The 13039-nt window shown below is 41.5% G+C and overlaps 1 protein-coding gene across 1 annotated transcript in view; it reads right to left on the minus strand.

Annotated features, from left to right (window-relative positions):
* Positions 1 to 6268: 6268 nt before the first annotated feature.
* KCNMB2 (potassium calcium-activated channel subfamily M regulatory beta subunit 2) overlaps positions 6269 to 13039 on the minus strand; it is a 34770-nt gene continuing 27999 nt past the window's right edge. The window contains exon 4 of the mRNA XM_083363595.1: positions 6269 to 7208. Within this exon, the coding sequence (XP_083219721.1) occupies positions 6924 to 7208 (285 nt within the window). The 3' untranslated portion in view covers positions 6269 to 6923. The remainder of the gene's footprint in view (positions 7209 to 13039) is intronic.

A 13039-nucleotide genomic window follows, 5' to 3' on the forward strand; every position in this document is an offset into this window, starting at 1 on the left:
TCCCTTGGGAAAATTAAAAAGAAAAAAAAATATGTTGACCTATAGATCCCTATCTTGGCCTTAATGAAAGGGAGGGCACAATAAGAATTTTTTAGAATAAGTCTTCTGTCTTGTTAAAAATGTTTGTTTGAAGTTCCTCATGCTGGAAGCATGAATTCAATGGCTTTGACTTTTCAACAACCTCATAACCTACAAACCGCAAGGAGCAATGGGCTTTAGGGAAAGAATTACGGATTCACTCTGTTTCTCTTCTTTTCTCTATCATCTCTGTTTAAAAGAGACTGCTAATCTGAAGCCACTTCTTTCTGCTTTTCTTCCAGAGCATGAATATAATCTCGTTTCCCTGTGTCCACAGCCGAATGAAGTTCTGAAAGTTCAGAAATATGGGGAGGAGAGTTATAGCAATCTTCTACTTGGTTTGTATAGTACTTTGGTTACCACTAGATAGCACACAAGAGACACAACTTTAGCTGATTCCTGCATCTAGTGGTTGTCTGGATATTTGTAGCCTAGATATAATAATCCACATTTCTAATAGCTGTGTTTCAAGTCTTAGCAACCATTATCAAGAGTCAGAGCCCTTGATAATGCACAGTCCTTCATGAAATTGCTGTCTAGGGCTATCTCCAAGGACAACAAATTCCATAATTGTATGGAACTGTTGACCAAGGACTGGAGGAAGCAATTTCCTTATTTTGTCTCCTTCTCTGTGTAGGTTTATTCATCTGAGTCCTGTTAGCAAAAGTGTTTAATAGGTGAGTGTGCTGAATCTTCTGGTCACCTCTTGCTGAAGTCTCTTTAATGAAGCCATCTGATGTTACAAGCACCCATTTACTGAATATGACTGCCTGGAGAAGCAATATCTTTATGTATATGGCTTCTACACAACACTGCATCTTTCTGTTTGGAAAGATGTACACTGTGGTTCTACAGCAGCCAACAACCTTTGAACAGTCATGTGTTGAACTTTCCATATAAGAAACAGGAAGAGACTACAGTTGCTGCATCCAGCTGTGAGAATGGAGAAGATATGGCATTGGGACCAACTTGGATTATGAGTGAAAATGGAAAGAGGGTTGTATGTACCTCCAAAATTCTATAGAATTCATTGGCATGCTATGTTCAATAATCAATAGTTTAAAAGACGCATTTTTTTGTTTTTCAAGGGTGAGTCTCTCACCTTTATTATATAGTAACAACAAGCATGAGAACACTATGCCTAGAGCCATCATATTTCTCTTTAAAAGATCATGCTGTTAGGGTTGATAGTGAAGGACCATTTCATCTCCAGGTTTTGATCTTTGGGGCGGCTTTTGGAGACAAAATACTTATCAACACTCAACCTGATACTTGGAGGAAATAGAAGAAGGGAGTTAAGTGATGCCCCTAGGAGCCCTGATGGATCAATGGTTTGAATGCAGTATTGCAGGCTAATTCTGCCAACTGCCAGGAGTTCAATCTCAACCGGCTCAAGGTTGACTCAGCCTTCTGTCCTTCCGAGGTTGGTAAAATGAGGACCCAGATTGTTTGGGGCAATATGCTGACTCTGTAAACCTGCTTAGAGAGGACTGTAAACCACTGTGAAGCAGTGTATAAGTCTACGTGCTATTGCTATGTCACACATGCCACACTGCCATTGTGTTAATGATGTGAACTTTGAAATTTAATCATATATTTACATAATTTGCATGAGGATATCACAATGCTTATGTGCCCTGCAGATATTGCCTCACTCTTCCCCAAAAGAATCATGCCATCTAGAACAGGGCTTTTCATAACCAATCACATGGTCATGAAAAGAGTAGAAAGTAATTGGGTTTTGCTGCTGTTGTTATCCCAAGACAATCCTTTTCCTGCAGTTGCACTCCAGGTGTTTCTTCTGCTGTTTCACCCCCTAGCTAGCTCCACTGAAAATCAAGGGGCTTCCTGGACACCTTAGGTGTAGAGATCCTACACAAGGGTAATCTCATTTGCTGGTACTCTCTTAATCCAAGGGGAACCAAATCCTCAATCAAAATGTGCAACATAACCAAAGGAACAATTCCCACACTCTTTCTGAAACCCAATTGGTTCATCAGATGCTGCGTGCTCTAATTAAACAGGTCTACCCTCCATGTAGGGACACGGTGGCTCAGTGGGTTAGGACGCTGAGCTTGTCAATCAGAAGGTTGGCAGTTTGGCGGTTCGAATCCTGAGTGCCGTGTAACAGAGTGAGCGCCTGTTACTTGTCCCAGCTTCTGCCAACCTAGCAGTTTGAAAGCACGTAAAAATGCAAGTAGAAAAATAGGGACCACTCCGGTGGGAAGGTAACAGTGCTCCATGCGCCTTTGGCATCTAGTCATGCCGGCCACATGACCACGGAGACGTCCTCGGACAAGCGCTGGCTCTTCAGCTTTGAAACGGAGATGAGCACCGGCCCCTAGAGTCGGAAACGACTAGCACGCATGTGCAGGGGAACCTTTACTTTTACCTTTACCCTCCATGTAGTAATCAAAGTGATATATCACAACAAGAGACTGCTGTTAACCTTCTTGAGCTTCAGATCACATCACTACCACCCAAGACAAAAGATTTAACATGTGATCTCTTTGTCTCAGGTCCTTGATGGTCTGAGTTAGTGTGATGGAATGTACACCTGCAGGACTGAAGGGGGGAGGGATATTTTTGACAATCCAGGCCCTTCTCAGAAAGGGCCAAATTATGAGAATGCACAGTCTCAAGCTGGATGACACAGGGGGAAGGGATTCAGGGTAGCCACACCCTAGAATCCCTCAGGGTACATCTAATGAGCCGTGGTGGTGCAGTGGTTAGAATGCAGTATGGCAGGCAAATTCTGCTGACTGCCACCTGCCTGCAGTTCGGCAGTTCAGTTCTCACCTGCTCAAAGTTGACTCAGCCTTCATCTTTCCGAGGTCAGTAAAATGAGGAGCCAGATTGTTGGGGGCAATAAGCTAACTCTGTAAACCACTTAGAGAGGGCTGTAAAACACTGTGAAGCAGTATATAAGTGTAAGTGCTATTGCTATTGCTAATACCTTAGAAAGTTATAGCTTTAGTTGGGCAAGATTTTGTCCATTAGGTGGAAGCAAATAAAGGATTGAACTCAATTGGAGCTCACTGTCCCTGGGCTTGGGCCTGACAATCAGATACCACAAAGTGCTGAGCTGGAGCAAGTAATAGGAGTTCACCCTGTCATGCTTGGGTCTTGAACCCAGACTATCAACTTTCCAGCTGACAAGCTCAGTGTCTTTAACTGCTGTGTTATTTCACCTCTGTTAGTACATCCAACTTAGCAGAAGAAAAATTGGAAATGTAGTTGCCGGCTCTCTGCTGAGGATCTGAAATAATTTGTCCCTTGTTTAAAAGTCTTTCACAGCAGAGCTTCTAGACAGTATTGAAGAATTAGCAGATGCATTTGTACAGAGAGTCTCAGCTACTTTGGGGGCAGGGTTCACTATGTTGTGTGGACAGATTCCATTTGGCTCATGTTCAATGATTTATGTGAAACTAGAATAATGAGCAAATTCAGTAACCAGGTTAATATGCTGTGAGGGAAGATCAATGTGTGTGTGTGTGTATTTTGTAAAATAGAAATAGAAAACAAATCTGATCAAATAGGATGTTTTGGGGGAGAAGAAACCATTATTGAGAGCCAAGAGGATTGAAATTGCAAAGATTTAATTGAGTAACTGTTGTTCCAAATCACACTGTTTTGAAGTCCTGATTACACACCCAGGAATTTATTTGCCTGAGGAAAAAATGTTGCATTATGGGTTTACAACAGGGGTCCTCAACCTCGGCAACTTTAAGAGTTGTGGACTTTAATTCCCAGAATTAAAGAGGCTGAGGAATTCTGGGAGTTGAAGTCCACAAGTCTTAAATTTGCCAAGGTTGAGGACCCTTGGTTTACAAGATCAAAGATTAGTTTCACTGCTGCAGACTTCTAAAGCTCAGACAACACGTGCACAGCTCATGGAATCTTGTAACACCATAAAAGTTGTTGACATTACATAATGGGGAATAAAGAATTACTCAGGTAACGGATGAGCTCAGCAAATCCAATGTGCTTTCTCCTTTTGAAAAAAAAAAGAAAATAATTACGCTTTCAAAATGTTTTTAAATGATCGTTTTGTTTGTTAAAAATCTGTAGAATTCTAGATAGTGATCAACAAATACCTCATACTTCACCCTTGGGGCTGAATTCAATATCAGAAACTGCTAAGACCGTCCTTATAGATATACTTTAAGTAAACTGTGATTCTTGGTAATTAGGCAGAGGAGAGATGGATAGAAAAATATTGTTGTACTTTTTATAGCCTCACCCTTTTCATCCCCATGAGGGACCTACTGGATCCAAAATAAACTTTTTCTCACCTTATCATTTTCAAATTACAGTGGTACCTTGGTATTTGTCCTTAATTGGTTCTGGGAGGCATGATGAATACTAAAAAAGTTGAGAACCAAACAAACCATGTGACTTACCATGGTCTTTCTGCTGGGAAGGACCTCTTACCTGTCCCTTTTCCTTTTCCTATGTCAATGACCTTCCCAGCATGGCTTACCTCCTGTCTGCTCTCTGCGACTGTCTCCCACTTCCTTTTGCATCACGTCAAATACCAAACAAACACTGAGTATCAGAACAACATTGGGTACCAAATCTGACGAGTTTTGAAGCAGTTAAGTACCAAGGTACCACTCCCGATGGCCCCCGACCTTCTCTCCTTCCGGCGCGATCTCAAAACCTTTCTTTTTGAACAAGCTGGCCTGGTCTGATGGGTTGGGTTTGGGTTTTGTAATCGGTTTTAATCTTCAATATGTATTAATTTATTACGGGCATTATTATTTAATTACTTTTTAATTTTTGTATCTGGTTTTTTATTATGTATTGCCCTGTTCACCGCCCTGAGTCCTTCGGGAGAAGGGCGGTATACAAATTAAATTATTAAATTAAATTAAATTAAATATTCAGAATAACTTCTGCTCCACTAATAATCTATCTTCATTCCATTCTATGCCTTTGCTCAACCAAGTATTAATGCAATGATTCTTACTCATATATTACTCACATTTTACTCAGGTCAGGTTTATTCTCTTTCCTCCTACACTTGTTTTAATATTCCCTGTGTTCCTACTAGGTGTCCAATGTTATTTGACCTCCTTGCTATTCTTAAATAGCAATCAGCTATGGAGCTCAATACATCTTGAGGTCTTGCCAAAGCAGAAGAGTGGGACACGAATCAATCAAACAGACTAACAAAATACGGACCTTGAAAAGAAAAGAAAATATGACCACTTGCAATCTCTCATCCTAACAAGACAGCCTTGCAGGTGTTACCTTCTGGAGCTTGTCCACAATAAAAGGCTGGCCTCTGCATGCTTCTAATCTGGTTCCACTTCCAGGTGTATAGAGGTTTATTTAAAGTATTTTTTTCCCCAAAATGCTATTGGGGAAAATTGTTCTGATATGACTAAGAAGAAATAATTTTCACTAGGAGTAGCATTACCTTACTATACATACCTTTTTCAGGGCCTCTCGTGAGTAGAGGATATTTTTCCCTAGCTAAATACCATCTAAGCTTATTCAAATCACAGTGCCAACTCTAACAGCATCTAAGCCATTTCTTCAAATCTTTTCTTAGTGATGGTTATATCTAGATTCGGTCACTGTGAAATACAAGAAGAGCACTGCCCACTTTCCTGTTAATAAAGGAAATAATAAAATATAACATAGCCATACTACAATACACCAATAGATAGCATATATTTTTATCTTGTTGTCTAGTATTTTTTTTTGAAATGTCCCATTAAAAAAAATCTAAAACAGTTGGAAGTAAAAAATGAAAAAAAAATGGTGTGATTTTCTTTCTTTTAAATTTTTCTTTACAGTGGTATGGTAGTAAATGCAAGAAAAATATGCATAATAAACTTGAACGCAAGAGGTTTTTCTGATCCCATCTCTGCCAACAGGGCTCAGGCTGGAATAGAAAATGAAAAAAGTTGACAAATTTTATACATCTTGGATTCCCCCCCCCCTCTTTTTGGCGATAGCTTTGGTAGATAATGATCGATGAGTAAAAGATACTGCAAATTAATAAACCTTTCAGTAGATATGTAAAATGCCAGAAAGGAAAGTTTAACCCTGAGTATGAAACCAACATAAATGCTATTGCCTTAATCCAAAATTTTGAATCCTTCCCCAGTTAAGTTGTGCTCGTGTCCTAATAAAATAATTCATTACCAAAACGTCTTATCGATTTCAGTGGAATTTAAAGGAGATAATTTATGCTCCACTAGATTTGGACCTGGGTGTTCAGCAATGTGTGTCTTTGGATTTCCCCTGTGTCTGTAAGACTCTACACCTGCAAAAAAAAAAACCTTCTGGGTGAAATCATCCATCTTAATTTCAGTTCTGGTAAACACATTGAGTTCTTACCTTTCACCATCCCCCCCACTCCAATCTTTTCCTCCCCTTCCCAATGCCTAAGTGGAACTTAAATGGTCCACATGAAGACATATGACCAGGTAAGAGAACTTTTCAAAACAGATTCATGCTGAGATGATCATTCATTCATTCATTAACAAGGCCTTGGCAAAGAATCACACTGAGCCCTGTTTTGGCTGTAGAAAAAAAAAGGGGGAAAAAGGAGAAGGAAGAAGAGAAGAAGAAAAATAACTAAGCTGCAGCATAAATCAAGATTATATAGATGGCCAACACAAACCATAATACCCTCTCTCATTGTCTGCATAAGAGTATCATCACAGTTGCATATAGAACAGCCTTTTTCGTTATTGCTCTACTTCATAAAAATATAAGGAACTTAGAACAGAAACGTTACAAACTTAAGGTTCTTTGGTGAAGAATGGAAAAAAAACCAACAACAGTATTTCAGCAGTAAGTCAAATCCTAGAAGCAAGTGGTTGCTCCTATCTGTTGATCCGTTGGATCCTTTCACAAAGAAGAGACAGGTATTGGGTCAACTTGACCATGGCAACAATGGCAAGTCCACCTATCATCATACATGTTGGCCAAAAGAGTGAGTGGAACAGCACATTGGAACTGTAAAGTTTGGTTAGCAACACGTTCTTCTGAATGCCTTCTGGGTCACAGAAACAGGTAAAGTGCTGATACTTCTTGAAGTTTTCCATGACGACATTGACAAGGGACAAAGACTCTTCAAAGTTCTTTCCACATTTGGGTATATAAGAACACTGTAGGGATGGAAAAAGGCAAATGAAAAAAGGGAAAGATAGCGCATTCTGAGATGAACAAAAGCGTTGAGCATTTCATTTCAAGCATGATGTTAACTGACATTTATCATTTTAACTCCCTTTTTACGACCCTATAAAACCTTAATTTGGGGTAGAGTTGTGGCGACTGGGTGGAGTTGAGCAATTTACTGGCTGGATGCCGTTCCTGAACAGCACGTGGAGTTCACAGCACATATTTTTTCTTTGCACCCTGAGAGAGAAATATCTGCCGCTACCTAGGATTGAACCCTCAACCTTCTAAATGGGAGCCGAGCATCTTCAACATTACGCCACCATGCCACTCACATCTATCATTTTAACTACAGTTAAAACTATATATAGTTTTTTTTATATTTCTGAGAATGTTACTGTTATGAAGAATGTCTAATAAATCCTTCCCTAACAATTATCCTCACAATGTGTTGGACTATACCTTCTATAGTCATTAGACATCATGACGACCCAATGTGGGAACCATACATACAACAAGTTACATGGAACATATGCACATTTCATTTCAGGGAGTGATTTTGGTGGTAGACATACCTTTTATCTGTGCTTTTGAAGTCATCAAGGCAATAGTGCAAAAGATTGGCAGTTCTAATGATACATTATACATAGAAACTGAAAGCACATTACTTATTTAACACAATTCTTAATTTACTAAAATTGACCAAATAGGGGACTAAGAGTTTTGCTGCCCATACATCTTCCTTCTCCAAAGTACCACTGTAAATATAGTATGCTCTTAAATGAAGTTTTGCTATCTTTTCTCATCAAAAGTGTTGTAGTTCACATCTGCTTTGCTTCAATAATCATCTAGGTCAAAATACAAATCCTTTTTAAGTCAGAGGCTCATCTAAAATATTGAGAGCATGTGGCTTTAGGCCAGGGGTAGGCAACCTCGGCTCTTTTATGACTCATGGACTTCAACTCCCAGAATTCCTGAGCCAGCATAGCTGACTCAGGAATTCTGGGAGTTGAAGTCCATGAGTCATAAAAGAGCCGGGGTTGCCTACCCCTGCTCTAGGCCCTAGGGCAGGAGTAGGCAACCTTGGTTCTTTGATGACTCATGGACTTCAACTCTCAGAATTCCTGAGTCAGATGACTCAGGAATTCTGGGAGTTGAAGTCCATGAGTCATCAAAGAGCTGAGGTTGCCTACCCCTGCCCTAGGGCAACCTGCCTGTCAACAAAATGGCTGCCATGATGGGCATGGCCAATCACAAAACACCCAAGAAAGTGAACTAGTGAGACATCTAGTGAGACTTTGATGGGGCCCAGTGCATTGCTACAAATATATTGTTTTTCCCAACATGCTATTTATTTAAATAGCATGTTGGGAAGAATAGTATATGTAAATAGGTGGTCCCAATGGACCACAGTTTAAGTATGAACCAGCTATGTGCTGCTGTTGCCAAAAAAAGCCAATGCAGTCCTGGGCTGCATTAACAGAGAAATATCATCAAAATCATGAGAATACTGCTTTATAATGCACTAGTGAGGCCACACTTGGAATATTGTGTACAGTTCTGGTTACAATAAAAAAAATTGCATAGAAGAGCAAACAAAGATGATGAAGAGTCTAGAGGTTAAATTGTGTGATAAAAGTTTGAGGGAGCTAGGTATGTCTAGTCCCGTGGTGGTGAACCTATGGCATGTGTGCCACAGGTGCACGCATGTGCGCTTTTGCCCCAGTCCTAGGCCTTCAGCTGGGTTTTATAAAACCTTTTTGCTTTAGGACTTCGCCGCCGTGTGCAAAGAAAAAAAAGGTTCAATCAATCAATTTCAACTTCTCGCGGGAAAATTTCCCCCCCGCAAAGTTGGAATTGATTGAACTTTTTAGTCCCACCCAGTCTGCTGTTACTACCATGGTTACGTCCACCCAATGGGCCATGCCCACCCAATGGGCCACGCCCACCTGGCACCCAATGATACATAAGTGGGTTTTAGGTTGCAGTTTGGGCACTCAGTGTCGAAAAGATTCGCCGTCACTGGTCCAGTCCATCAAAGAGAAGTATTAGGGATGGAGGGACATGGTGACTGTCTTTCAGTACTTGAGGTGCAGCCACAGAGAAGAGGGGATTGAGTTATTTTCCAAAGCATCAGAGGACAGGCCAAGGAGTTATAGCTAGAAGCTTGGTAAAGAGAGAGCCAACCTAGAAGTAAGGATAAATTTTCTGATAGTGAGAACAATTTATCAGTGGAATAGCTTGCCTCCTGGGCTTGCGAGTGCTCCATCGCTGGAGGTTTTTAAAAATAGACTGGACAGCCATTTGACTAGCATGGTGTAAGCTCGCCTGCCTTGAGCAGGGTGGGGGTTAGACTGGAAGACCTCAGAGACCTTTCTGCCCTATTATTCTATTTTCTATGTTCTAAAAATAATCCCCTGTGCAAATCAGGTGAGGCAAGAATCACAATAATGCAAGGGATATGTCTGAGGGACAGACACATCCTACCCCAATCTTGAGAGTTCACTAGATTAATGCTTTTTCAGAGTTACAGGAAGCATATGAAAACAGGAAGTGTTATTCATTCATATTCATTCTCATACTTCCTGTTTCAGGAAGTAACTGGATTTAGAGACTGTAAGTAAACCAAATGCAATTTTGTCTCCTCAAATCTTAATCAATCAAGAGCAGTCTCCAGCTAATGAGACACTTTGGACAGTTAAGCGAAAAATATGAATTTGGAGAATAATTTGGAGAAGAATATAAAACAATGGAAGAACCAGGCATAACAATCTTCCTTCCAAAAGCAATAGCAAAGCAGAGATTTATTACTCTCTGATGTCAAGCGTAAACCAAAAGAAGTCTGTAAGGGAGACATTTAGGAATGAACGAATGATTTTCTTGCAAAAACTGACACTGCAGCTAAAGGAAGAAGAGTCCCAATAGATCAGCATGTCTTAAAGCTCACTTCTTCGTTAATGAAGGTCAAAACGCATTTTCCTCTGAGTGTGACTGCAAGAGGCAAAAATCAGCCATTGTGTTCAGCATCTAGGCGCCTGAAGATGGTGTGATCAATGAGCAGAAAACATGTTGACTTTTGTGGAGTGCCGGTGCTAATATTTCGGGATGTATCACTATTTCTCCAACTATGTCAGTGACATCATTGGCTCAATCTCTTTAAAACTGGGAATAAAGTGACAATTAGGGCATATGAGTGTCTTTTTTCCTTGGTTGAATGTGGAAAGGATGGCATTTGGTCTAATGGAATAGATGTTCCTTCTAGCTATTATATTTACCAAGGGAGCCTCAAAACCTCTGAGTTTAGGGGTCTTGTGTGCATGTGTGTTTTAAAAGTCCCATTGAGTCCCATTTTTTTCCAATATGGGTAAAAGTATCAGACCCATCCCATGGTCTGGAGAAAATTTCTGATATTAGGAGAACCAGCGATCTTTGATATATTCTAACAGCACAGGAAAGAGCAGTACAAATAGAAGTATTTGGGGAAAAGGCCCAATTTGGTTTCGCTTTTGAACATATTTGGAGATCTGTGCATAGTTTTGTTTTCTCTACAATGGCCCTCTGCCAGTTTGGTCTAGGGCAGGGGTAAGCAACCTTGGCTCTTTTGTTACTCGTGGACTTCAACTCCCAGAATTCCTGAGCCAGCCATGCTGAGGGGAAAGGGAGAAGTTTCCATGCTGACCCATGCTGGCTCAGGAATTCTGGGAGTTGAAGTCCACGAGTCATAAAAGAGTCAAGGTTGCCTACCCTTGGTCTAGGGCAGGGGTAGGCAACCTCGGCTCTTTTATGACTCATGGACTTCAACTCCCAGAATTCCTGAGCCAGCTGGCTCAGGAATTCTGGGAGTTGAAGTCCATGAGTCATAAAAGAGCCGAGGTTGCCTACCCCTGGTCTAGGGGTTAAGGCAGCAGGTTAAAAACCAGGAGACTGTGAGCAGGAATTAACACACTGGTCCTTGCACCTTAAGCACAGTACATTAACTATAGAAGCAATACAGATTCTGGTGCTCAGCAGTGTTGCAGGAACATGTAGGAGATGACTAGGCTGAGCCCAAGGAAAAGGTCAAACACATCATCAGTCATGAGTCCCTTCGTGCCCACCTTGAATTCCATTGATGCTGATCTACTGCCAATTTGCTTTGACTGTTAGTAATTCAGATTCTTGTAGAGTGTTAGCCTGCAACTGCCTTAATTCCTGAGTTCCTGAACTTGACAGAACAGGTGTATAGAATCTATCTGAATGATATACACAGTCCACCTTCTCTGAGAGAGAGAGGGGGGGTGAGGGAGGGAGGGGAGAGAGATGTAAATTACATTACTCCATGCCCCCTTGTATGAGGCTCCCTCCTGGGGTTGGTGATGGAAATTATGTAGAATTCAGTACAGGGAGGCATGACATAATATAATATCTGTACCCTACTTTGTAAGGGAAGGTAGAATATGTATTAGACTCTAATTAATAGAGAACCAGTCCTGTGCATCATTCAACTCTGAAAATTGGTTAGCAGCACCTGAAGGAGTTTAACCTGGGAACATCATTAGTCCACCAGATTGCTGCTAACCATTTCCTCCTCCTCCTCCTCCTCCTCCTCCTCCTCCTCCTCCTCCTCCTCCTCCTCCTCCTCCTCCTCCTCCTCCTCCTCCTCCTCAGGTTGTCTCCTGCTGTATGGAGCAATTCCATCTTGGAGCTGATTTGTGTCAGTAATCTGAAAGCAATGAATATTTTAATTCCATTCAAAGACTGAAAGGCAAGTATTACCGTCAAGGGACACTGCATTAGTAACACCGGTTTGCAATTCAGTTTGTATAACAATATATCAAAGAAAGGAAGGAAAAAGGGAAGGAAAAAAATCTTAGCAAGGCAAACATAATCTGTAAAACCACCTTATGCAGAAGGCAAATTAACTGTACCTGTGCTCGATTCAAAGGAAGTGACTACTGGGAGGTTTAAATTGTAAATACAAATAGCCAAAACTGATTTGAGATTTGCACAGCTAATGTAACTGAATAGCTAAGGGCCTGGTGAGATAGTATGGGCAACCAGGTGTAGTTTTCCTCTTAAATAGCCCCGATTAGGAAGCTGCCTGTAAAACTGGCAGTATGATGGAGTTTTCCAGCTAAGAGGGTTTTTTTTTCAGTTGAAATTGCTGACACAGTAAATAGTTTTCCACTTATGGTTGACCATGATATAGATATTTTTTAAAAAAGCATCTGGAAGCCATACGTTTTCCTCCTTTGGATCAAACCATTCATCCAGCAATAACATTTGCTTTTCTTGAGCCAGAATGTTCACACTTGTCCGTAACAAAGAAATGATGCTTCTCAACAGTGGCCAACTAGTTGCCCATAACCTACCCTCTTCCGGCTATGCCAGGGCAATTTCATTGAGGGCCGCATCAGCATTGCGGTTGCCCTCGGGGGGGGCGGGTGTGTGTGGACAGGGTGGGAGTGGCCTACTGGGTGGACATGGCTGGAGTGCGTGTGGCCTACTGGGTGGTCATGGCCAGCTCTACATCATTCGTGTCAAGGGTGCCTATGGGGGTCTGGGCAGGAGTGGGACAGATCTGAGGGTCTCTGGAAGAAGGAGATGGGACCAGGGAAGTGCCAAGGCATGGTCCACCAGAGGAGCCTCATTGTTCCTCTCAGGCCATGGGGGCGGGGGCTGGACGGTGGCGTGGAGGTCAAATGCCTAGCCCAGCCTTCAAGCACCCACGGCATAAGCCCAGCCCCACTTCCCCAAGGGGGTGCCCAGCTGCATATACCTCCTCCTCAAGGCTGCTGCTGCTGTGCTTGCTCTCCTTAGCCAGGTTGCTCATGATGGGTAC

The sequence above is a fragment of the Vipera ursinii genome (genome assembly GCF_947247035.1).
Source record: "Vipera ursinii genome assembly, chromosome: 5".
Lineage (NCBI taxonomy): Eukaryota > Metazoa > Chordata > Lepidosauria > Squamata > Viperidae > Vipera > Vipera ursinii.